Source organism: Glycine soja, chromosome 15 (genome assembly GCF_004193775.1).
Source record: "Glycine soja cultivar W05 chromosome 15, ASM419377v2, whole genome shotgun sequence".
NCBI lineage: Eukaryota > Viridiplantae > Streptophyta > Magnoliopsida > Fabales > Fabaceae > Glycine > Glycine soja.
The window spans coordinates 33,519,070-33,546,306 of NC_041016.1; the positions used below are offsets into that span (position 1 = coordinate 33,519,070).

Consider the following 27,237-nt stretch of genomic DNA (forward strand, 5'->3'; position numbering starts at 1 on the left):
ACATTCTTAAGAATCTAAGATGGTATCAGAGCATATTCAAGATTAATCTAAAGGGATACCCACCATTGTCATCCATGCACCAAGCCCAAAAAGTGTTGGACGTGAGGGAGTGTACTCAATTGTACATTGTTGCTTCTTTTTTATTTTTCATTTTATGGAAGCTTTTAGCCACCAGTATTTAATTATCATAAACGATGTTAACTTCAAACTAAAGGAAGGACCATTTTGAACATTTTCAAAAAGATAAATGACCAAAATAAACTTTTTAAAAGATAAAAGACTAAAATAAACCAAAAAAAATAAGATGAAAGATCAAATAGATCATTTAACCTTTTAAAAATCATATTAGAGTGATTTCTAAATTGGTTTATTACAATAACAATATATTTAAATTAAACTTTATTTCCTATTCCTAATCCTATCATTCCTATGTATTCAATTTTATCAATGTATAAAATTGTAAATACTAAGCAAAGTTCATTCCAGAGCTAAGGTCCACTTTTCCTTTTAGGCTTAGCACATAAAATGCAAGTTTTTTTTTGGTTATATTGGAGTTGTAGTGTTAGTTGTGGTAATTGGTTTCAATATCATTGTTCAACCACTTTTCATAAGGTTGGTTGTGTAACTTGTGTTCAATTTTCTCTTCACTGGGTTGTGGCCATAGTTTTCAATGGTTCATGGCCTCTCACAAACTCTTTTTATGTCTTCAATCCTTGTTCTTTCTTGGATATTCAAAATTAAACCAAATTGTTTATAAACTGTTAAATCGATCCAAAAAAAGAAAAAAATTGTTTAAACTTAAAATAGTCAAAACTAAATATTTAAAAAATTGCATACTTTTTACGATTTGATTTGATTTTCGAATCTTGTTATAAAAAACCGAATCTTACCAAACAATCTATATATTGTGATTATATTTTTTAATTGTGGTAATTAGTAATAAGTATTATATAATTTATTGATCTTCCTTTGTTTTATAATCAAGATGAATATTTTACTTTTATGTGTTAAAAAATAGTGGTAAACATCAAGTGATGCACGAACTATTATTATGTTACAAAAAGAATTTGTAGTTTCATTTTATATTAATGCTAAACAGAAGTGAAAATAATAATTTTCAACTAAAATATGTTAAAAAATTTATAAAAATAAATTCACTTTTAAAATTATATTTCATAATAATGATGTAAGTTTAGTTAATAGATTTTAAATTATGATAATATATTAAAAAAATATAAAACCATAAAACCTAATTGAATCAAACCACAAAAGATTGATTTGGTTTGCTTCAAATTTGGTGTTGTATTAAAATTGAATGAAACTGAACCACATCTTTATTTTATGTTTTATTTGGATGACTTTTGTCTAAAAGGCGAATCAAACCGCATTCTGAACACCCTTAGCTCTATCCATCTTTGTTCTTCCAATGAGATCATGTAGCAAGTTTTCCTATATTTTGTAGTCTTGTTCCATTAAGACATTTAGGGCTCAATCGTAAGTGAGGTCCCAAACAAATTTTCAGAGATTCTTTTACTTTAAATAATTACTCCAATATTATTTTTATTTTAAGAAACTAGTATATATATATATATATATATATATATATATATATATACACATATATATATATATATGATCTTTTTTGTTTTAAAAAACTAATTTTTTTATTGATGAATCTAAAGCTTGAGCTTTAATTGTTTTATTCTTGGGCTGGGCTAGGACATTAATCTCCAAAGATTTTAAAATTTAATGTGTTAACATAAATGAACACATGAGCATGTACCAGACATTGTGATGCAATCCTCCCTAGGAAGGGACCAGTCACTAGAGCCATAAGCAAGAGGCTCCAAGAGGATTGGGCTAGAGCTGCTAAAGAAGGCCCTAGGATTCTCATGAACCTCAGGGTAGATTTCTGAGCCCATGGGCCAACGTTGGATCCAATTATCTTTGTACATATTAGACTAGGATGTCATTATATTTGGTCATTGTATTTAGGGCTCCATAATGTAGGTAGGGTACCCTAGAAATATAGGATTTTTCAGCCCTTGTATTTTAGGGCACCTAGACTAGTTTTTGTATTAGGGGTAGTTTTGTAATTTCACATGCACTAAGTGAATATTTGATGTGTGTAGTTGGAAATCAATTTAATTGAATTGGTTGAAGCCCAATCCAATTAAATTTTAGAGGGGGAGGTGAGCATTTGCTTACTACACCCCATTGCCACATCATATAGTCACACTTTGTGCATGTCCTTCATGCTTAACATGTCTCATGACACCTAAGCACACTTAGTGGAAAATCTTGGAATTGATCTTGGATTAGTGGGCTAAACCATAACAAAAATTCACTAATCATAATTAGTGAAATTTTGGCTCCAAAGTTTGGCTCCACAAATTCAATTTCAAATTCAAGTGAAATTTGAATTGAAATTCAAATTTCCCTCCAAATTTGTGTGACACTTAGGCTATAAATAGAGGTCATGTGTGTGCATTTTTTTGAACTTTGATCATTTGAATATTAAACTTTAGATTTCAGAGCTCTTTTAGAGCACAAAACTTCGTGCTCTTCTCTCCCGCTCCCTTCATTCATCTCCTTTTTCCTCCAAGCTCTTATCCATGGCCTCCTATGATGATGAGCTTCTTCTAGACTCATCTTCTCCTTGAAGTGGCGTTTCCTCTCTCTCTTCCTTCTCCATTCCGCTGCCATTCATCTTCCAAGAAGCAAAGGAATCCATTGATGAAGAAGATCCTAGGCCTACTAGCTCCAATGGAGCTTACATCACATTGCGAGAGATTAGGTGCTTGGAAAAAAGGAGAACACCAAGACTAATGTACCATTGATTACTCCCCAATGAGCTCTCTCCGAGGCATAATTTTAAAAAAAATGAATTAATAATTGATCCGGTAAAGACACTAAATCACTATTCAATGATGGTCAAATTAGCATGTCACTAATTAAATCATATGACCAGGTGTCATACCCTAATTTCGTTCGGGGACCATTGTTTGTTGGCATGCGACTTTCGCTTGACCACCTCAAAATGTTTAACACCCATCGTTGGGGAATCGGTAAAGTCCAAGATGTTTCGAGAAGAAACCGGTCAAAAACACCCCTATGTTTAGTCATAGTAATTGTCACATCATGTTTAGTCATAGTAATTGTGACAATTACTATGACTAAACATGACTCTAAGACAACATGGATTAAGTGATTTACACTTAGATTTTTCTGTTTTTTTTAATCAATATTTTGGAAGAACATTTTGATCTAAGGTTCAGCACAAGAATATTATGAATGAAAAATGATAGAACCTAAAATCAACACAAAAACAAGATTCAAGAGTAGATCTACAAAATTTGAACCATAGAAATGCAAGAACAAGTGTAGATCTAAGATTTAATCGGTTTATTTTTTTTTTTGAATCTACTCTAAATAGCACCAAACCACAAGACAATGGAGGATATACATGGAGAATAAGATGAAGAACAAGGAATTAAAGAGAATTCACCGAACAAAAAGATAGAGGAAGCAAAAGAACATCACCTAGATGAAGATGCTCTTGATACCACATGATGTAAGCTCCATTGGAGCTTGTAGGCCTAGGATCTTCTTCATCAATGGATTCCTTTGCTTCTTGGAAGATAAATGGCAGCGGAATGGAGAAGGAAGAGAGAGAGGAGACGCCACTTCAAGGAGAAGATGAGTCTAGAAGAAGCTCACCACCGTAGGAGGCCATGGATAAGAGCTTGGAGGAAGAAGGAGATGAATGAAGGGAGCGGGAGAGAAGAGCACGAAATTTTGTGCTCTAAAAGAGCTCTGAAATCTGAAGTTAATATTCAAATCATCAAAGTTCAAAAAAATGCACACACAAGCCCTCTATTTATAGTCTAAGTGTCAACAAAATTGGAGGGAAATTTGAATTTCTATTCAAATTTCACTTGAATTTGAAATTGAATTTGTGGAGCCAAAATTTCACTAATTATGATTAGTGAATTTTAGCTATGGTTCAGCCCACTAAATTCAAGATCAAGTTCAAGATTCTCCACTAAGTATGCTTAGGTGGCATGAGGCATGTAAAGCATGAAGCACATGAACAAAGTGTGACTATATGATGTGGCAATGGGGTGTAGCAAGCAAATGCTCACCTCCCCCTCTAAAATTTAATTGGATTGGGCTTCTCCCAATTTAATTAAATTTATTTTCCAACACACACATCAAATATTCACTTAATGCATGTGAAATTACAAAATTACCCCTAATACAAAAACTAGTCTAGGTGCCCTAAAATACAAGGGCTGAAAAATCCTACATTTCTAGGGTACCTTACCTACATTATGGAGCCCTAAATACAAGGCCCAAAAATAATGAAACCTTAATCTAATATGTACTAAGATAAGTGGGCTCATACTTAGCCCATGAGCCCGAAATCTACCTTAAGGCTCATGAGAACCCTAGGGCCTTCTCTTGCATCTCTGGCTCAATCTTCTAGGAGTCTTCTATCCAATGCCCTTGCGGGGTAGGATTGCATCATTAAGCCCAAAGGTAAGCAAAGTACTAGGTCCGTGACCAACAAGTCATCAAGCGTCCAACTCAAGACGTTAAAGAAGCACTACTAGGAGGCAACCTAGTACCTTTTAAATCTCTGCTTATTATTTGATCACCTTTGTTTCTCAAGTCATAGTAAGACACACCTAGTTGCTCATGATCCTAGGAATTTAAATAAAACAAGCACAAGCTCGGAAGGTAGTCATACCTCTCGAAATATATGTATGTGTGTTTAGGTAGCGAAAATACCTTAGATATGCATGTATGTAATTTAGGTAGCAAACAAATACCTCACAATATATGTGTGTGTGTGTGTGTGTGTGTGTGTGTGTGTGTGTGTTTAGGTAGCAAGATACCTTGGATACGCATGTATATAGCAAAAATACCTCACAAAAATATACATATGTTTAGGTAGCAAAATACCTCATGGAAAAAACAAAAAAACAAAAACAAACAAGAACAAAAAATATATCTTTCGATTGAAAAGCCAACACGTTTTTGAAAAGAAATAACTTTCAGCTTTTCTTTGAAAGAGATTCACCGATCAAAACAAAGGGTTTTGTTAAAAAATGTGTATACACCTGAAGGGTGAATGCTGTGAAAATTTTCCCGAACACCCAAAATGGACTCGGATGAATGCATGAATTGATAAAAGAACATGTTGTGGAAACACTGGGTTGACTAAAATAGGAAAAATAAATCCTGAGCCCTAGTGTCACATCACCATAAAAACTTGATGCTTGAGTGTCCACATGGGCGCATGCATGACCAGTTTTGCATAAAATTTCCTAATCATCATTGTTGCATGTGTATCATGGAAATAATGCGGGACATCTCCTTTATCCTTGAATCGTTGGCCAAACCAACACCCTGACATATATCATGTCCAACCGTTCTACAAGCCTTAAGCCAAAATCCCAACTCACCATAAACCTTGACCCAGGGTGAGAATGCCCATCCTTGCCTTTGAAAGAAGAGAAAGGAAAGAAGATAAAGTTCCCGATCAAAGACTGGAAGAAAGAAAAAGAAAATTCCCGATCAAAGATTGGAAGAAATCAAAAAGAAAAAAAAAGAAAGAAAGAAAATCCCCGATCAAAGATCGGAAGAAAACAAAAGAAATCTGCAAAAAGGTCTTAGGACCAAACAAATATCTAAATAGTACAGAATTGTCACCACCAAATATGGATAGAAAGGAAACCACGACCTGAAGTGGTCCTCTCCCTTTGGTTGCCGACCAAAATCCTGTGCGTCGGTGATTTTTTTCGCTTCGCATTAGACAAAAACAGAAAAGGAAAAGGTCAAAACACTCAGAGCCAAATTCCCCTCCAAAAAACATTATTCCCAAGAAAAAGTCCTATTGATCCATGATCACGCACATAATCTTTGATTTGATAGGAAATGATTTGCAAAATTAAGTCATGACATATCCATGGTTCAGAATTAGGATGAAACACTTACCTGTGGGAGAGTGACACGCTTTGAGTGTTTTTCTTTTATTTTGTTGGATCCAGTGTTTCCTCTAAATGGTCGTTTAGAAACGAAACGCTAACATCCAAAATCTCATTAATGGTTATGAGAAAATTTCATCAGTATACTCTCCTTCCCCAATATACACATTTGTTTTTCATCAAAAATCATATGTTACTCTGATCAGTTGGAGGTTTTGTTTCTTTACTACATAGGTCTGAGTTCCTCATCACAAATTGAGGATGCGTAGGAGCAAAATCCTCGCTTTTGTCGACCGCCCCACCTTTTGCTATCGTGACCCGTGAAGTCTGATGACATGCGGAGATACCCAAGTGGTTATCCGCACAAACGATTTCTGTTAATCCTAACCCGTGAAGTTAGGTGGCAGGCAAAGATACCCAAGTGGTTATCCGTATAAACACTCTTTCGTTATCCGTCATACTCAAAGTGCGGTAGCATGCAGAGACTAACATCGTCTTCTGCACCCTTTGTCAATCAGGGGCAAGCAAACCCATTGACACGCGAAGACTTACGTCGTCTTCTGCACCTTTGTTAATCCTGACCCGTGAAGTCAGGTGACATGCGGAGATACCCAAGTGGTTATTTGCACAAACGATTTCTGTTAATCCTAACCCGTGAAGTTAGGTGGCAGGCGGAGATACCCAAGTGGTTATCCGTATAAACACTCTTTCGCTATCCATCAAACTCAGAGTCCGGTAGCATGCAGAGACTAACGTCATCTTCTGCATTCTTTGTCAATCAGGGGTAAGCAAACCCGTTGACACGCAGATACTTACATCGTCTTCTGCACCTTTTTCATCCTGACCCGTGAAGTCAGGTGACATGCGGAGATACCCAAGCGGTTATTTGTACAAACGGTTTCTGTTAATCCTGACCCGTGAAGTCGGGTGGCATGTGGAGATACCCAAGTTGTTATCCGCATAAACGATTTCTATTAATCCTAACCCATGAAGTCAGGTAGCAGGCGGAGATACCCAAGTGGTTATCCGTATAAATACTCTTTCGCTATCCGTCAGACTCAGAGTGCGGTAGCATGCAGAGACTAACGTCGTCTTCTGCACCCTTTGTCAATCAGGGGCAAGCAAACCCGTTGACACGTGGAGACTTACGTCATCTTCTGCACCTTTGTTAATCCTGACCTGTGAAGTCAGGTGACATGCGGAGATACCCAAGTGGTTATTCGCACAAACGATTTCTATTAATCCTAACCCGTGAAGTTAGGTGGCAGGTGGAGATACCCAAGTGGTTATCCGTATAAATACTCTTTCGTTATCCGTCAGACTCAGAGTTCGGTAGCATGCAGAGACTAACGTCGTCTTCTGCATCCTTTGTCATCCTGACCCGTGAAGTCAAGTGACATGCGGAGATACCCAAGTAGTTATCCGCACAAACGATTTATGTTGATCCTAACCCGTGAAGTTAGGTGGCAGGCGGAGATACCCAAGTGGTTATCCGTATAAACACTCTTTCACTATCTATCAGACTCAAAGTCCGGTAGCATGCAGAGACTAATGTCATCTTCTACACTTCTGTTAATCCTGACCCGTGAAATCAGAATGACGTCCGTACAAACGATTTCTGTTAACCCTGACCCGGGAAGTCAGGTGGCAAGCGGGGTACCGTATGGTTATCTGCACCTTTCGTCAACCAGGGGCTAACGAGCCCGTTGACGCACAGAGAGTAACGTCGTCTTCTGCACCTTTTGTCATCCAGGGACAGCGAGTTAGGTGGCAGGCGGAGATACCTTTTGGTTGTCCGCACCTTTCGTCAACCAAGGCGAACGAGTTCGACGGTATCAGGATGATGTTGGTCGTCCGATTCTGATTATTTTCAAAATTTTTGCAGGTTTTTACTCTCGTCGTCCGGAGACATTCAAGCCCAACGACGCACGAGATTCTTCTCTGTTGGGCGGGGACGATCAAGTTCGATAGCGTGTGGAAACGTCATGGTTATCCCATTTTATCGCTTTCAAGACACTGAAGTTTTGTTGACATTTCTGATGCCTTTTCTTTTCTTTCTGAATGACAGGTCCCACTGATTGGGATATTGGTCGGCCGAATGATGTTCCACTAGAACGAAATTAGTGTCTTATCTTTACTTCACTTTTATCTCCAATAAAAGATAAGTAAAGAGGGGCAACTATCATACCCTAATTTCGTCTGGGGACCATTGTTTGTTGGCATGCGACTTTCGCTTGACCACCTCAAAATGTTTAACACCCATCGTTGTGGAATCCGTAAAGTTCTGAGATGTTTCAAGAAGAAACCGATCAAAAACACGAAAACAGGAGTGTGTTTAGCAAAGTGGGGTGTGTGTAAATAAACTGTTACACTCTAATTTCATCCGAGGACCATTGTTGATAGCTTTGGAAGGCTTAACACTCATCAAGGTGGAATCCGTAAAGTTTCATGAGATTTCAGAAAGAAAACGGCCAAAAACACAAAAATGGAGGGTGAACTTATCAAGATAGGGGTGTAAATAGAAATTTGAATCTAGGCCCTTCCAGAACATTTTGGAAACTGGGTTGCTTAAGGAGGAAGCAACTGGGCGGCAAACTCCTCCACGTTGTTGAAAAATGGTTTTCGGGGTTTCCGTGGCTTCCGTAATGCTTCTGTAAAATTTCCGAAAACATTGGGTAAACATATTTCACTTAACATTGGTGAAAGGGAAGATAAAAAAAGATGAAAATCAAATCCAAAACACTTCCATAAGGCTTCCGTAACTTTTCCGTAAAGTACGAAAAAGGGGGTGAACTTAGTAATTGGGGTGCGCTTAGAAATCTTCCTCGAGAAGCCTCTGGGCGGCAAGCACCTCTCTTTTTCCCTATAAATAGGGGAGGGGGGCTGTTTCAAAAATATTTCGGACCCCTAAGCTATGCATTTCAGTTATTTTGGGCAAAAAACACGTTTTCGTGAAGAAAAATCGAGTCAAAGTGCTTCCGTAACGCTTCCGTAATGCTTTCGTAAGCGATTTTGTGGAAATTCTTCATCGTTCTTCACCGTTTTTCGTTCGTTCTTTATCGTTCTTCAGTCTTCAGTTTGCTATAGGTGTGAGTTCGAATCATGACAAGGGTCTTTTTCCAGTATTCATGTTTAAATGAATGCAACATATAGTAGTGACCCGAAATTCGTAGTTCAACGGTTAAAACTGGGGGTGTTGCTAGGTGCACCCAACATTATTGCTAGTGCACCTAGCACTAACTGTGAAAAGACAGAAATACCCCTGTGTATTTTTTAAGACTTGCGAATCAAGTTGATCCATAAGTTGATTTTTAAGACTTACAAATCAACTTGATCCGTAAGTCTTTTACAGATCAAGTTAATCCGTAAGTTGATTTTTAAGAATTTTGGATCAACTTGCTCTGTAAGTCATAAAAATCAACTTGCGGATCAAGTTGATCCGTAAAAGACTTACGGATCAACTTGATCCATAAAAAACTTACGGATCAACTCGATCCGTAAAAGACTTATGGATCAAGTTGATCTATAAGTCTTAAAAATCAACTTACGAATCAACTTGATCCGTAAAGGGAGAAAGAAGGCAGGGGCAGTTTTGCCATTTTTAAAGAATGTTGGGTACACCAGCAATAATGCTGGGTGCACCTAGCAACACCCTAAAACTGGAAGTCCAGCCTGGTCGCATAGGTTGCACCGATTATGCAACATGCAACAATGACCCAGAACCCGCAGTTTAGCAGTTCATTCGGAAACCTGGCCAGGTCACATAGGTTGAACCAGTTTCCACCAAGCTGATTGCATGCCCAACCCAATAGGGTTTTAAAAAACTATGCTCTAAGGTTGATGGATTTGTCGTTGGCTTTAGTTTAAAGCCTTTCTAGATGCAACTAGAAGTTGATGGGAAACACAGCAACTTGCAGGCAAACTTGTTGGAATCTTCTATGACACCAGATCCCAAGGTGGGGGGCAAGAAACTACCGCATAAACACTTGGTTTCTTGATCAATTTCTCGTGTTAATGATGTTGATATTTGCTAAACAGTCATTGAGCACTAAGTAAGAAAACAAACAAAATTTATTGAAAAAATACACCTTTTTTTTGGATAATTAAGTTGTGAGGATGAAGTATATATCTATTTTTTCAATAATTAACTTTTGTTGAGAATTTGGTTAGTCACTTTAAGTAGGATCTTCTCAATCAATCATGTTTGTTTCATCTACAAGCCTTTAAGTCAAGACCCTACTAAAAAATCTAAATCAAGTTCCACTTAGAGCAACATGATGCTAAATAGTAAAAAAACTATAGGTTCTTTTAATGAGTGTCCTAAGATACTTATTACGCAATCAATAAACACAAAGTGTTTAATAGAAATAATGGCAGAATGTATATGTATCATTTTTCTATAAAAAAATTAACTTCTGGTTTCTTAATCGAACACTTCTTAGCTTTTCCAAAAGGATCCGACTCCTCTAAAATAAAGTAATATTTTCAACTGTTTAAAACATAAAAATCTTTCAATCTTACTCTTTTTAGTAATTGTAAGTATATAATGTATTAAATAATGATGACTAGTGTCTTTAAGGAAGATCTTATGGAATATTAATGATGAGAAATTGTGGATTGTATGCCTAGCTTACTGCTATAGCTCGATTGGTTCATCATGGAATGTTATTTGTTCCAATTGGATACACATTCAGTGCTGGAATGTTCGAGATGGAGGAACTGAAAGGTGGTAGTCCATATGGTTCCGTGGTTCAGAAACTTATGCTGGTGATGGTTCAAGACACCCAACTAAGCTTGAGCTGGAGCAAGCATTCCACCAAGGCAAGTACATCGCCTACATCACAAAGAAGCTGAAGGAAGCAGCATAATGCTGATTCAATATTCTTGAAAACCATTCATTATATTTTAGTCCCAGAATGTGTTGAGTTCCGTTTTTTAGGGGCTTGCATTGCATGTAATAGTCTTTTTATTTTTCAAAAGGAAATGTTTTGTATTGTTTTATATTGAGTCTAATTTTTGTTACACGGTGCAGTGGTTATTGAAATTTGTAGAATAAAGTTTGTCTTGTCCTTCCTTTACCCTTAAAAAAATGCTTATTCTCATATTCACATTAAATATCAATAGAGATCTAAAATTCCCATGGCCACCAACATTTTGCATCAATCCAATTTCAGGTAGAGATCTAAAATTCAAACATTAATCAATTTAAAAACTGTCGTGTACAACATTAATTTTTTCAATTTTTTTCTTTTTTGTTATAATAACTCAATTTGATCACAATTCAACTGTTAATCTTCTTACGTAACAATGATCACATACTGTCGGCAACAGTCTTCATCTGAAGATTTAGAGCACTAAAACAAAGCATAAAAGCTATCAGCTATGAAGAGTAAAATTACAACTGATTCAAATGATCTTCAAAAGTAACTAACTTTGAATTTCCCTAGGATGGTTAATTAACTAACAGTTTCAAAAAAAAAAAACCAAGACTTTTGCTACTTTTTATCTTCAACAGCAACAATTTTGTACTTCCCGGATTGCTGTTGCTGCGTCAAAAAAAGAAAAATTTAGTTAAACCATATGAATCTAATCCACCGTTAGACTTGTTCACAAAATACCAATGTGCCTAACCAAAAAACAAATTGACATCAATACTTTGCACATTTGCTATGTTTTATTTGAAAGTCAATCATTACGCCTCTATTTGATTCTGCATTTAAACCTTTAAGTGAATATGAGAAATTACATAGAGTAGCTTTTCCTTTTTTTGATCAGTGAGTATCTATTACTTAGATGCAGGAAACTGATGCGATAACATGAGAATGGAATACCAAACACAATAGTACTAATTAATGTTTGGTTAAACGTTCAAAAAGTATTTTTAAGTGTTGAATGTACTTTTGCAGACTAAATTCAGTTTTGACATGTTTGGTTACTCCCAAAAATACATTTGCACACTGGAATTTTGCATAATAACTCAGTTCTGTAAAAGCAATATGCTTGCACATTCTAAAAACTCAATTATGTAAAAACAAAACTTGGTTACTTTTGCCAACTCAGTTTAACCCGAACTTAAATTTTAGAAACACTAATCCAACCATCCACTATAAAATTCATATTGAAGTTATTTGAATGCTATCTTAAGCTTATGGGACACACAAATATGACTAGACAGAGGGAAAACTGAACAAAACCCAATTCCGATTCCAAATGTTGGTCCAATACCAATTAGGAAGATTCAATTCCCTGCACACAAATTATAAAAAAACAACAGCAACCAAGTACCAAAAACACAACCTGTATAAAAATTATGCAGACAATTGAAACGCAAGTGCAGCAATAAAAAAGCAAACAGCATCTGGTTGCTGCTGTTTGGTTTATTCAGGTTTTTTCGACTCTTCCTAATTGATTAGGACCAACACCAAAACCAAAAAATAGAGGGAAAAGAGACATTACCTTTTCCCAAACTTGGGTGTGCTTTTTGCAGAAGCCGGCAACTATGGTACCACCCTTCTTCCCTTCCCTGTACTCAATCCAAAGTTCCTCCTTCAGCGCACAAGTGACATGAAACCCCAACCCGCACTTGGGCTCAGAACACACCAAAGCACACCCTTCGCAGGATCCGCAAAGATAGCACCTCTCCTCCCACCTCTTCTTTGGAACCTTGGAGAAGTCGATCCCCTCCCTCCCTTCGGGGTCAAGAAAGAACACTTCCGGCACGAACAGGGCGCACACCACGTGTGCCCACGTCGCGCCACCTTCCTCCTCGGCGGTGGTCCGCTTCATCGCCCCCTCGGTGGAAGGGCACAGCACGCAAGCATTGCAATTGATGTTGCCAACATCATTCTTCTCGAAACGGAAACAGCAGCGTTCGCAGAACCAGTCTCCATCCGGGATGGACTTGGACAGGGGAGTGCCGTAGCAGGAGGCGTGCACCATGAGGTCGCACCCGTCGCAGAAGACTATTGGATCCGCAGGGTCGCCGTCCGTGCTCTGGCACACACAGCATAGAACCCCGTCCTCGTCCTCGGAGTGGTCTTCTTCGAAGTCTCCGTGGTTGTTGGGGCTGGGTGTGTATTCCACATTGAGGTCGAAGGCGGGGACGACGTCATTTGAGGGTGGGCTCTGGGGTTGTAGGGCCCACACTCTTTTCTTGGCGGGGAGGGAATAGTTATAAACGGTTTTGGTGGTGGTGGGAGAGGGTGGAGATAGGGTTCGAGACTCCTTGCGTTTTTTAGCGGGTAAAGGTGAAGAAGAGTCATAATAATGATGTTCTTCTTTTTGTTGCTGTTGTTGTTGCAAGAGTCTTAGTCTCTTGAGGGGAGGAAGGTCGTTGAGGAATGTGGTGGAGGAATCCATTTTGGGGTTGTTAGGTTGGAACATTGAAAGGAAGGAAGAAGGGAGGGAAAGTGGTGGAAGGAGGAATTGACTGAGAAGGGAAAGTGTTGTAAGGGAAACGAATTTGAAGTTTGGGTTTTGATTCTTTTGAATTGAGATTTGAGAATTGGAGCGGGTTCAGCGAAAAAGGGGGAGGGGAAATTGGGAGGGTGGGAGAAAATAATTGGAAGCGAAATTTTTAGAGTGATGAATGAATGAAATTGAAAATAGGGCGGGAGTTCAAACGGCTGTCGTTTTTAGAGTTTGATTAATTAATGAAACAGCGTATTGCAGTACCCGCGCTTTGTTGAGTCATACTATGGGATTAAACGAAGTTGCACAGAAACGCAGCGTTTTAAGGGATGATGTGTCAGCGTTAATTCCCTAACGAAGCAGGAAAACATGAGATTGGCGGCGGATTTGGAATTTGGGATTACCAAAAAATTTGATGGTTTAGGTGGGAGGAGGGAGAGGGAGTCTAATTTCACTCGAGATTGGTGCAGCTTATAATTAGATTTGTGGTGTGTGACTCAAAATCACAAATGATACAAGTGAAAAGGCTCTAAGAGATATTGTCATAACTATTTTCTGTTATCATAACTAAATTGGTTTTGGCACCAAATCATAACTAGAGTGTATATATACTCTGATCATGTAATGCAGAGTGAGGTTTTTTTTAGAAAGGCTGAAAAAATCAGGCTGTTGCAAAAAAATAGAGAGATCAATAGAGAAAGAGAGCTAGGTGATTGAAAGGGGTTTTGTGAAAAAGAAACCGAGAGAGAGATCAAAGCTAATTGTTGCTTGTATTGAACTTATAATGTTTCATGATCAAATGTGATGATGATGAGCTGTATTTTTCGTGAATGTAGGTACATTGCCAAACTAGGGTGTAAATTTTTATTTATTACTTTGCTATGTTTTTCTATTTTTTTTTCTTTGATTTTGTGCACGTTCTACAGTTAAAGAGGTAGAAGAATCAACAGATTAAAACAATAATGATAATACTAATATTTTACATATAAGGTATAGAATATAATATACAAACAAAATTTATTACTAAATTAAAAAATGAAGATGTTAACAAATAAATTAAATAAATGTACGTATAATACTAAAGGACTTATATTTTATACAAACAAAACTATCGTCAAAATATAAACGAGTGCACACAAAAGTGATGTAAAATTTACCCATACAATAAATTAAAATGCACAACTCGAAGAATGAGACTTTTATGTTATATACTTTTCCAATTAACTATTTTTTAATATTTTCTCCCTTATTCCTTTTAAATTTACATTTCACATTTACTTTTGCAACTAATAAAATATTTTCTCTTTCAAACTACTTTTTTATATATATTTTTTGTGTTTATTTTTTTAAAGATATTTTTGTTTATTTGTAAGAACAGACCATAAATATCAAATGTGTTTACAACAATTTATATACGCTACTCAATCAACTAAACATTCTTTATTTCGTTTGCCGATAAAAATTCAATTAAACTACACTTCCTCTGCATAATGGAAGTAACTAAATTTTAACTTAACATTCACATGAAGTACACAAATATCCCAACAAATTTTACTTTATCATTAGATTAATTTCAATATTTTTAAATAATAATAATCCAAAATAATTATATGATTTTAAATTAAAATATAATTGAAATATTTAAAATATTTATTTATCATATTTTAATTATATATTTAAAATACTTATTTGTTTAAATTTTCATTATATTAAAATAAGCATTTATGTTATGCAATTAAAAGGTTAAAATACTAGTAAACAATATAATAGATAAGGGAAATGGTGAACATAAATAAAAGAAATTAATAACAAAAAATCACTCAAATGATAGATAGGGTAATAGTCTATACAAAGTTAATCGGGAAAACTTGAGTATGGGTAAAACAATAAATAAGATTGACTTTATATAAAATATTCTAAACCGATAAAATACATCGTATAAAAAAATAGACATGTAAGTTTTTTGTCTTAGATTAGAGATTATGGTGCTCTCCAATTTATTGGATGAAAGATTAATTTTACTCGCATTATAAGGTTACTGTTGACCTAAGAATAATTTACACATAGAGAGAATCGAAAGTGAATCCTTCCTCTAAAATTAAAATGTCTAATTGAGAGAGGGAGTAGAGTGGAAATTTTACTCTCCAAGTTAGAGATTCTAATTTGTGATATTGGAGTATATTTTCTTACAATTTGTTTTTCTAATCTTGCTGTGCAACCATCACTTTTAAGTTTGCTTATAATCATAAGTTAATTATATGTTAATAGGTCACATTAAGGAAAAAAAATCATTTTCTGCAAAAAAAAAAAAAGCTAAAATTTATTTAGCATAAATTTATGAACGTAACACATTAAAAAAACAAGAGAATAATATTTTCAATCACACATCACATTTTTATTTAAATATAAAAAATAAGACATGGAAAAAATAGTTTTAATTTATTTATTAAAATAATATGGAATGAAAATTTACTCAATAGCTATATAAATTTTTGACTAAACTGTGTTTTAGATCTCTAATAAATTATTACAATTTTATTACTAACTATAGTCCATTTATTTTTATTGCTAATAAGACTAGTCAGCAATAAAAATATACATGGTATTTAAAATAGACAAAAGTTTTTAAAAAAAAAACTAAAACTCAAATATGAAATTCAACATTGACTAGATAAAAAAATTCCCTTACCACAAAAATATTTATACAAAATTAGTGAACCACTATATATATAGCCAAAGAATATATAATATATGATGTGATAATTATATATATATATATATATATATATATATATATATATATATATATATATATATTAGTTTTTCTAAAAAACTTTTGTCCATTTTTATATCCTGTTTGCTAATAACTAATCTCTAAGAGTATCTAAAAATGAGTAATAAAAAGACACAAATTTAACAATACATGATCGAATTATGAGCAATAAAAATAAATCAAAAAATGAGCAAAATTTGTTTTAAAGAATCTAAAATTAAAAAGAAAGATACTCCTCGACACCTCTAGCAACACATTTGATTTTAGCTTTAAAATTTGCCAGGAAGCCACATGGTAGACCTTGCATTATATTTCTTTCAATTGTTGCCCTGCATATTTCCAAGTTCCAATGTCCATCCACATAGAGTCAACCATCAATATTTCGAAGACAAAATCCAGGACTATTGACCCACTCAAAGAGTAAGAGAATCCTCCAATAATATTATATAACAATAATCATCCTATAATATTTTGGTAGACCTAACTTAAGTGCACTCGATTTATGCAAGAATTTCTCAACTTCAGTTTGCGTAACATGAATTAGTCACTTAATAAGAATCATCTGTTGTAACTGGGGATAATCCAACAAATTAGGTGGAAGAAAATGTTGCTGCCGCAAGAGAACTTGTAACTTTTGGAATAGATGAAGAGGCTCTGTCTGAAGTTGAAGCTACTCTGAAGCTTTTTAAAAACTAGTCATGGCCTAGTGGAGCCCAGCAGAGCTAATGTTCCATCATTCTAATGCCTGGTATTGCCTATGGAGACATCTATTCGTGGAGGGGAGTCTCTTTTTTCTTTTTTTCTGGAAGAAAGATGAGAGAGATGAGGATAGTGTGTTTAGTGCGGGTAATCTAGGTATAAAAAATGAGAACGGGAGTGTCTTAGTGTAAAAGGGGAGAGGAAATAGCAACTACCTACCTGTAGTATAATGTTTAATTTTCTTAAATGAATGGGCCGAAATCTCTAAAGAAATGTCACAAATGAAAACCCAAGTGGGCAAATTTCAACAACATTGATGCTTAAGCCTAAACCAAGTACTAAGGCTTAATTAGGTGCAAAGGCCTAAAATCACGCAAAGAATGAGTGAAGGGCGTTTTTTCTATTTATATTCTCCTTCATTTTTGTAATTTTTTTCTAAAATTATTATTTTCTGAAACATAAAGTACTTTATATGTTATCTACATCAGTTTGTGTTTTATTCTGTATTATACCCATCTACCAATGTGTATAATCACTTTTAGCATCATTTTGATGCTAATTTTATCACACTATGGCATTGGAATAGTATGAATTTATTTACTCTTATTGCATAGACTTGGATTATTTGCACTAAACGTCACCTTAATTTAACTCAAGTTTTTAACAAATTTTACAGTTAGGAATCAATCACTCTGATATTCATCATCCTTTAAGACCACTCATATCAGAGTAACCTCCTTCCACTCACTATTTTTCTTCTCCCTTGGTTTTTACAACCATAATTTTACTTTCCATGGCCTGTATCAGACTATTCACACATAGCTTCTACTTCTCAAAGTTTTAACCGTGTTTTCCATCACTTGATGGCTATCACAGAATTCATGTGAGAAGCCTTTATTAATCTTTGAACGGTGAGCCACCTTTTAATTCAACCGGTAACAATTTTTAAGTATACCCCACAAGTGTTAATTGGGGCCCAAATTTCAACAATTCTACCAGCGGTGGACCTCATATGAAACTTGCCAACTCAACAATGCAAGTGGCAACATGACCATGCATATTTTTAACTTCTATTATTCCACATTAATTACCAAATACATTCCATCAAAACAAACTACGCTCCAACCTTACCATTCTGAGCTCACTTGGTCACACTCAAAATAGAAAAGAAGAAATAAACTCATGGAAACTTTGTGGGATTTGGAAGACAAATTGAAGTTTTCAACACTAGGTGCTATTCTTCTACTTGCATGTGCAAGCTTTGCTCTTGTGTGCCTTTGCATTGTTATTATACTTAGAAGGAAGGCCATTAACAATAATAAGATTGTGCACCAAGAGGGTGCTATAGATGATGAGAATGAAAACGTTACCACAATTACTAATACTATTACCACCACCACTACTACTACCCCTACAGAATGGTCAGAGCCAAGTTTTGTGGGGTGGATTTCAGTGAAGAGGGTCTTAATGGGGTCAATGCTGTGGAGCAAGGCAAGCAAATTGGAGGAGAACATTGCATGGCACAGAGAGAGGGGATCCCCTCTGCTTGGCTTACAAAGGCAGGGTCTTGATAGTGGGTGGCAAAGCCATAACTCGGAATCACCGGTGTGGCAAAGACCAATACTGAGGGGGGAGAAGTGTGAGTTGCCAAGGTTTAGTGGCCTCATTCTCTATGATGAGAAAGGAAGACTTCTTCGTGATTCAGATGATGAAACTCACTTTATGGAAACTTCACCACAGGTAATTACTTGTCACCTTTGTACTCATCGTATAGGATGATGAAATTCATACTTGTAGATAGGATGGTTCTTCTCATAGACTCCATTAATTTTGAGACTAACTTGAAGAAATTGGAAAACAATGACACCAGAGCTATTTTGTTGTCAACCCAGCAAGAAGTAAAATGCTTGCATGATATTTATGTGTACTTTTTTTAACCACTGTAATCAGAGTATTTGGCTCTTCCACGGAACCCTGAGATATCCATACAAACTATGGATGTAATCCTCGATTTGAATCTTAGTCACACTTAAAGCTCTTTACCCTTTCCTAAAGATATGTTTTACTAAATTGAATCCAAGTCCTCTGTAACAAATTCAGCTGTGTGTTAGTCTGTCCATTGGGTCCATTTCAGTCTAGGCAAAGTAGAGATCAATATGTAATATCAAACTTTAATAAAAATGAAAATGACCCTGATACAACTCTTTACATAGCTGCATGTTACATCTAATGAACTTAGCCTCAATTTGAATAATGTCAGATTAGACCTATATAACTGCAGGAATGTTGCAATACAACATGCCTATCTTACAATGGTATCTTTTGAAGCACAGGGCACATTTAAAATGAATTCATAAATACACGCACACAAAAGACAAATGTTTGAATTTTCTTCCACAATCTTAAGTTCTCGTCACTCTCTAGGATGCAACAGTATTTGCTCAAAGATATTGAATCACAGGAATGTTGTGGTTTCAGTTTCAAGCTACATTTTGGCTACATTTCTTTATGTCTAACTTTGATTCTGTTTTGTGCAGGAAATAGGAAATACTACAATGAGGACTACTCTAAAAGATTTACTTTAGTATTTATGTTACTGGGTTTTTGTTTCTCTTTTAAGTTGTATCAGACAGACAATGAGATTTCACAGTAATGACATGGTGTGATCAGTTCAAATATGCAATTATCATTTCATAAAATTGCAGTTTTCCCTAGAAGTCAAATAATGCCTTTTCCATTTCAATGGCAATAGTTTTTAAAGTAGATGACACCCTTCTCTTTTTCTATTATTGTTAAATGACGCAATTGGCAGCTGAAGCAGCAAAAGCAAACAATGAAAAGAAAATAAAGTTTATGAGGATCTGGAAAATATAGAAACACAGAATGGTATACAGTAACTAACATGTTATCAAGTAGGAGATCATTTACAATTTTCTTTTGTTAATTTAATACTTGATTTACCGGGAAATCCTATTTTTATGAAGATGCCAAATTTTAACATTATTCTTTAATGGTATACAGTAACTAACATGCCAAATCCTACTTTTAACAATATTTTAACTGCATAATTCATGCTGACATGCAATTTGGTTATACATTTGTGCATTGGCATTGCATTAAGATATAGTTCTAAAATAATGTTCCGGCAACAAGTGATTTCCTATTAGACCAAGTACTGAACCCCAACCTGCAAATACAGAATGGGGAAAATTAGCTAAATGGGATATCTGGGGTAGGTTAATAGAGGGATAGATAGCTCTGCCAATCAATAATTCAGAGGCATCTAAACTGAGAAGTAATGACAGCACTCAAACTTGATTAGAGTCTAAAAGTGGAAAGGAAAGTCATTTTTAACTTATCTCAAATATGGATAAAATTAAGATTATGATCGATGATCTTCAGAAAATTGATGGATAGGGAAAGATAAAAGAATTTTCACTTCACTGGTACAGAAGAGATTGAATACCTGAATTCAGAAGCTTTTAGAGTTTTCATTGGTACTATTTTTCGCTTTAAGATATACCAAGGTGGAAATTAACATCATCCTCTAATTGCAAAGGTTTCATCCTTTCATTTCATGAAAAACATCCATTCTTACATAGTAACGATAAAATGCTGACAAAAGACAATTCCAGACATGGAATTAAAATATTGTGAAAAGGTTTCAATTCAAACATTTACATGAATTGAATGGGAAAAATTCATAATCAAAACCATACAATTCACTCATTCAACTCATGGAAACTATTTCATACAAGAAGAATGCCCGCTTACTAATTTCAGAGAACCACCTCACACTGATGTGAAGACCATAAATCTTGATCACATATTGTGCATTTGGTTATACCTTCACTTTGCCATCATTCAGCAGCACAGCACAGATCATTCGTACGACACTATCAAGGGTTCTCTGCACTCTTCACTGGATGAACCTTTATAATAGAAATATAATACCAATTGTATTATTCCTAAAACAGTTCCTATCCCATTTGGTACCTACAAAATCAAACACAGACATAGCATTATTACATATAAAAGCCAACAAAATAAAGATTCGAAACTAAATGAGTATTTCAACAAGAAATAAGAAATGAATTGAAGGACTCTCACATAAATGAAGGCATCATCACTGAGCAATCCATAAAGAAAGAAGGAGAAGCTCATCAGGAAGGTGGAAAGTGAAAGATAAAACGGCATAAACTCAATACTTTTTGTCCGAATCACTAATTTCTGAGAAGTTACAGAGACAAAATATGTAAACAAATTCAGCAATATCCGATTCAATAGACAAAAGATGCAGAAACTGTTATATGATGGATATCTAGGAAATAACAAACATACAATTATAAACAATGGAGAGGCAAACATTGAAATGAGAGAAGCACAACTCAAGAATCCGACAAACATCCGGCGCATTGCACTGTCATCAATTTGCAAGCTCCCAACTAGTATGATCACAAATATGCCCAAAACTGCTAGCAGTAATCCAACCATTCTCACCTATCAAATGGCAGTTTATCGTACACAACTTAGAAATGAACCAATTTATTTTATGCCGTAATCATAATTCATAAGCTTCTAATAGTATATCAAAAGAGAGAAATGTTAGTAACATACTCTCTTAACACTTTTTTGAACACACTTTCTAGTTTCTACTATGAAATTTATTGAAAATCACAAAATTTTTGTAGGTCTTACTTCTCATTTAATGATTCTCTCTCCTGATTTTATGGTTTCCAATAGATTTCAACCAATAGTGAAGTGTTAGAAAGATTAACCTAACCTTTCTTGCTTTCTCAGCATACATCAAGAAGAGGATTATGTACACAAGCTGAAAGGCTGCTCCAATAGAATTAACAGTTGTCACCAAGAGATTATCAGGTGATATAAGGGGTGTGCCATACCACAAGCAGATCATGCAGTTCAAGAGAGAATAAATATATGGCAACCCGGAGAACATTTCTGTTGACCCATTTCGGATGATTCTCCTAAATGTCGGTCTAGAAATCAAAACAGAACAAAAAATCATTATCAATGAAATTATGAAAGGAATAGGATAAACAACAAATTCTTCCGAACTCAATTATTGTAAGAAAAAAAAAACCACTTTAAGAAACTTACATGGGGGACACAAACAACCCAAAAGCAAAGATGTTCCCTGAAAATCAAGAAGTGTATACTGTGATCGAAACAAATATGGATCTAAATTGTTTATCCAGATTACAGTATTTGGAAATATGGGTTCTTTTGTTCATCAATTAAAATCCCAAAAAAGTAAAGTTTTTTCTTCTTTTTTTTTTGGTTTTAAATTTCTGCAACCAGAACTAAACACCCCAGAAATTGAAAGAGAGAGAGAATACCAGCAACTCCAGCCGCATCCTTGCCAACTTCACAGATAGAGTAAGCACCAAACAGAGACATCGCTGTTGAATCAACAAACCAACTTTAACAGAGATAAACTTAATAAACCCTCAGTTTATAGTACATACAATTTTATGGTACAAACAAACCAAATTTCTATCTGTTTTTTGTCTAGTCAAAATCGAAATCGCCCACGTTTGCTAAAATCTAATGATTGGGTTGATCAGTTCTTAAGACAAGACACTGTGGCATGCTTTAGCTTTCGCGTCTTCTTATTCCTAGTCATAATAATAATTGACCGTAGCTGGCAGTGGCACTTGACAGAACGACTCCACAAAGAAAACGCTTTTTGCGCCATATACTGTACCTAATTTCATTTCCTTGCTTACGTGGATCTTAATGCTTCCAGAATTATTTTTATGCAATGAAGTACGAACTTATGGATATAAGTTTCCACAATTAGACTCAAACATGCTGCCTGCAATAAAGTATTAACTAAAAGTTAGATAAAACATTGTTTTGTTTTGTGATTCACCTCGATTAGATAAAGGTATATATGATGCGAATATTCTATGTAGTCTCGAAGAGAGTAGGAAAGATCTTTTCTTTTTCTTTGGTGATCTTCTGAGTTCAAAATTCTATTTTTTATTTTCTTTTTACCTTAATTAAAAAATCCTAAGGTGCAAGTTTATGGATCTTTTTTTCATTTATATGATGTTTAATTTTCTCATTTTTATCTGATGTAGGATTTTACCTTACACTTGTATTCCAATAATCTTTCCCTTAAGTGTGAACCTCATTGACATGATAGCCTCCCCCTCGAGCGAAAGTCATTATCATCCACGAGTATTTCATGATGGCTATTAGAGTTCACATACTCTAGATACTTGCATCACTGCTCCACTCACGGGACACGCCACCTAGACCCACCATCAAGAAAACTTTCGATACAAGGGATCTTCAGGCCAAGGATCCACTATTGTCATCTCACTCGTCTGAGTTGGTCACCAAGTCGAACCATCGACTCTAATACTAATTGTTGGGTATCTGAGGAGGGTAAATATCAGGGAGATTTACATCAATAAGGCTATTAGCAACCACATAAATGAATTAGACACCACACCTTAACCCAAAACCTTAAGGCTTCAATTTATGAGTCTTATCCTCACTTATATGATACTCAACCTTTTCATTCCTACCTGATGTGAGACTTCACCTCACACTTATACTCCAACACTCCACTTAGATGATGATGTTCCAGAAGTTGAAATACCCACGAAAGCTATCTCAAATGAAGGTTTTTATCATGTTTTATGCATGGTAATGTGGTTTCTGACAGATAGACCAGTGCGGGAACATATCATGAAAGAATGAATGTCTATCATTTGGAGGCCACTCCAAGGAGTCTCTATTGACGAAATAAGCCTAGACACCTTCCTTTTTCAATTCTACCATCACGTTGACATCTAGAATGTCCTAAGGGGAGGACCTTGGAGTTTTGATAAACAACTTTTCATTCTGGGAGTTATTAAGGGAGGAGAAAACCCACCAAATGTGCCTTTGTTCAACGTCCCGTATTGGATACAAATTCATGGTTTGCCATTTGGTTTCATGTCTTAAGGAGTGGGCCAAAATATAGCCAATCATATTGGAAAACTTTTTGAATATGATGAGAAGAATAGTTCCAGTTATTATAGGCCCTACATGAGAATTTGACTTATGTTAGATATCCAAAAACCCCTGAAGAAAGCAATAAGAATTAAAAAAAAACCGGGAGGAGCAACGATGGAGGTTTAGATTAAATACTAGAGGTTATGCCTTTTTTGTTATCTCTATGGTTTAATGGGGCATTCTAATGATAGTTGCAAAAGGTTGTTAATGATCCATGAGGATGATGTTACTCGAAAATGTGGTCCTGACCTTCAAGCTGAGCCTAAGAACTCCATAACGGCAAGCACATCCTGGTACCTCCTTCAAGCCAATTTTTTTGGTGCCAACAATGCTCAACCAGGGCAAGATGTTAGGGACGAAAAGAGACAACATCATAATGGCTAGGGGGACCACGTAATCAATCTGAATAATCATGAGCAAGATCAACACACAAAATTAATGGCAACAATTTTTCAAAACCCAAAATTGATCTCCAATCAATCATTGCACCATAGAACAAGAGCCAAAGGCAACAATCATGATGCAATGAATATTGAGATAGAAACGGTTGCTGAAATCATTGTGGGAGAAAAGAAACTATGTACTAATGAGCATTATTAGCAACCAACAATTGTAAATGCCATCCCTAGCCATAACCTCACTCCTAACTCTTCACTTGCAACTTCTACTCCTAAACCAAATAGTAACCTAAAACCTAATACTACCCCCACTTCCATATTCATAACACGACCTTACCTACCTTAGCCACCACACACGACCCTAACCTAATTAGCCCAAACACCCACGTAATCTTTTTTCAAATACTGCTACCTCTAGCCTAAGCCCTACCCCACCCTCATATCCTTAACCCTAAACACAACTAAACTCCTATGTCCAAGCCAAACCCAAACCCTCAAATGAGCCAAACCTCAAACATAAATTATCCAAAATGATAAATAACTCTTTTTTATTGGTGGGCCTTGGCATATAAGCTTGCCAAGGAAGATAAGTTTCCTTAGTTGGAATTATCGGGGCTTAAGCAACCTGAGTGCAATTCCTATTCTCCGTGACCTAATCTGAACACACAGTTTGGATGTTATCTTTCTCCGTGAAACCTTAGTGTATTCTAGACACATTGATGAAGTACAAATCTCATTGGCTTTGACTCGTGTATTGTTGTTAATGTTAATTGTAGGAGTGGTGGCCTTGCTCTTTTCTGGAAGCACTTGTTTGATTGTCATCTCTTCAATTACTCCTCTAATTTCATAAATGTTGAGTTTCTTGAAAATGACTTTCAAACTTAGCATTTGATGGGTTTCTACAGATTTCCCCAAGGAGAAAAAAAAGAAAAGACTCTTTGGATCTTATTTGTTCTTCATTTCATCCCCCCATACCTTGGAGCATCTTTAGAGATTTTAACAATCTCTTATCTGCAGATGAAAAAATTGGCAATTATGATCATCCAAAATTTCTCATTTAAGGTTTTTGTGATGTTATTACAAACAATGGTCTTCATGACCTCCCCATGGAAGGATACAAGTTCACTGTGGTGAAAAGCAAGGGAAAATATGATGCCATAGAAGAAACTTAGACAAAGCCTTGGCAAATCTTGATTGACTTGACATGTTCCCTAATTTCAAGCTACAAAGTATTGTAGCATCAAAATCTAACCATTCTCCTATTAATCTTTTGCTTGATGTGAATTGCAGGAAACCTTTTTTTAAAGCAATTCCGTTTTGAAAATTCATGTGGTACCTGCGACGACCTAATCTCAAAACTCAACAACTGCTCATCTTATATGCATTCATCGGGTAGACAAATTAAGCTTGCTTTTTAATCCCAGATTAACCTTTGTCATAAAGAGATTGAATGTTTATGAGAAACATTTGATGAAGATTTTGCCAACCGACTTGCCATTGCCAAGGAGAAACTAAATAGCATGATTGTGCAAGAGGAGTCCTATTAAAGGCAAAGGATGAAAGTTTATTGGCTTAGGGATGGTGATATCAATTCACTTCTTCCATTCTTATGCTACTACAAGAAAAAAGATGAACCACAGTGTCTGCCTCGCTCATGATGATAGCATGGTAGTAACCAACTATAATGATCTATGTAATGTTGCAAAGTCCTACTTTGATCATTTGTATTGTAGTTCTATTGTTAAAATTAATGAAATAATAAACCATGTTCTTCTTTATTTGTTGTCTGATTAGAACTCTTCTCTCATTGCTCCTTTTTTTATTGATAAATTTAAAACTGCCCTTTTTCAAATGGACTCAAATAAATCACTTGGACCTAATGGTTTAAACCCAACCTTATAAATTTTTTGGAACCTATATGGCCTTGATATTTTAATTGCAATTATATTCTAGTTAGTAAATGGATTCTTCCCTCTTCAAACAAACCAAAACTCCATTGTTCTTATCCCAAAAATCCCCAACCCTACTACCACGAGAGACTTTAGACCTATATCTCTTTACAATGTCTTTTACATAATTATTTCCAAAACACTAGCCAACCGTCTTAAACCTTTACTTCAAAAATGTATCTCCTTGGAACAATATTCTTTTGTTGAGGGACATTCAATTTTGGACAATGTTATTATTGCCTCTAAAATCCTTCATCACATGAAATGTAAAACAAAAGGAAAAATTGGTGAAGTTGCCTTTAAAATTAATATTAGTAAGGCTTTGGACAGGGTCCAGGGTCCAATGGAGTTATCTGATGGAATTGATGCTAAAATGGGTTTCAATGAAAAATGAATTGGATGGATCAAAACTTGTTTGGAAACTATATAATATTCTATTATGATTAATGGGGATTTTGTTGGTAACATGTCTCCAAGGAGAGTTGGATGGATCAAAACTTGTTTGGAAACTATGTAATATTTTGTTAGGATTAATAGGAATTTTGTTGGTAACATGTCTCTAGGGAGAGGTCTTAGATAGGGTGACTCATTGTCACCCTTTGCACAAAGGGACTTTCGTGTCTTTTGAGGCACTTTGAGAGTAAATGAGAGATTCATGGTATCAAGGTGTGTAGGGTGAAGTAATCAGAATGCCATAAGAAGGAGAGTTGAATTGTGACTTTGCAACTTTTCTTGAAACTTTAACCTTTCTGAAATTTTACTCAAGATTACCTTGGTGCTCAGAAAGTCTAGAAACAACACTCATTATTAAGTGTTTGATATGATTATGTGAACCTAATGCCAATGCATATTCGCTCATGTTCAGAAGATCATTACTTAAATAAAAACATTTCTCATATTACTATTATTATGAAAAACTCAGTTTATGTTATGTAGATGCAGTACTCAAAATGTTATTGTTAAGAATGTTGTGTTTAGAAAGC

General features: G+C 35.4%; 3 protein-coding genes across 7 annotated transcripts; 1 reads left to right on the plus strand and 2 right to left on the minus strand.

Moving 5' to 3' along the window:
* Nucleotides 1-11,213: 11,213 nt before the first annotated feature.
* LOC114387132 (protein Jade-1-like) lies at nucleotides 11,214-13,551 on the minus strand. Of its 2 annotated transcripts, none has more exons than XM_028347266.1 (2): nucleotides 12,450-13,551; nucleotides 11,214-11,533 (listed from the first exon to the last, which is right to left on the minus strand). In XM_028347266.1, exons 1-2 carry the CDS (start codon nucleotides 13,374-13,376, stop codon nucleotides 11,489-11,491), a joined length of 972 nt encoding a protein of 323 aa, XP_028203067.1. In that variant the 5' UTR covers nucleotides 13,377-13,551; the 3' UTR covers nucleotides 11,214-11,488. The 2 variants fall into 2 exon arrangements, with proteins under 2 accessions (XP_028203067.1, XP_028203066.1); XM_028347265.1 differs by having other exon boundaries at nucleotides 11,214-11,539; nucleotides 12,450-13,550.
* A 4,384-nt stretch (nucleotides 13,552-17,935) lies between these two features.
* On the plus strand, nucleotides 17,936-19,574 carry LOC114388676. Its single transcript, XM_028349293.1, has 2 exons — nucleotides 17,936-18,615; nucleotides 19,413-19,574. The coding sequence occupies exons 1-2, from the start codon at nucleotides 18,058-18,060 to the stop codon at nucleotides 19,458-19,460; spliced, it is 606 nt and encodes a 201-aa protein (XP_028205094.1). The 5' UTR covers nucleotides 17,936-18,057; the 3' UTR covers nucleotides 19,461-19,574.
* Nucleotides 19,575-19,831: 257 nt separating this feature from the next.
* Nucleotides 19,832-22,708, minus strand: LOC114388675 (bidirectional sugar transporter SWEET2-like). 4 transcript variants are annotated; one of them, XR_003661518.1, is made up of 8 exons: nucleotides 22,604-22,707; nucleotides 22,236-22,298; nucleotides 21,997-22,033; nucleotides 21,659-21,875; nucleotides 21,217-21,375; nucleotides 20,986-21,105; nucleotides 20,650-20,871; nucleotides 19,832-20,062 (listed from the first exon to the last, which is right to left on the minus strand). XR_003661518.1 is itself a non-coding variant. In XM_028349291.1 (8 exons), exons 1-7 carry the CDS (start codon nucleotides 22,611-22,613, stop codon nucleotides 20,758-20,760), a joined length of 720 nt encoding a protein of 239 aa, XP_028205092.1. In that variant the 5' UTR covers nucleotides 22,614-22,708; the 3' UTR covers nucleotides 19,832-20,062; nucleotides 20,723-20,757. The 4 variants fall into 4 exon arrangements, 3 of the variants coding, with proteins under 3 accessions (XP_028205092.1, XP_028205091.1, XP_028205093.1); XM_028349291.1 differs by having other exon boundaries at nucleotides 20,723-20,871; nucleotides 22,604-22,708; XM_028349290.1 differs by lacking the exon at nucleotides 19,832-20,062 and having other exon boundaries at nucleotides 20,424-20,871; nucleotides 22,604-22,706.
* Between the last annotated feature and the right edge of the window lie 4,529 nt (nucleotides 22,709-27,237).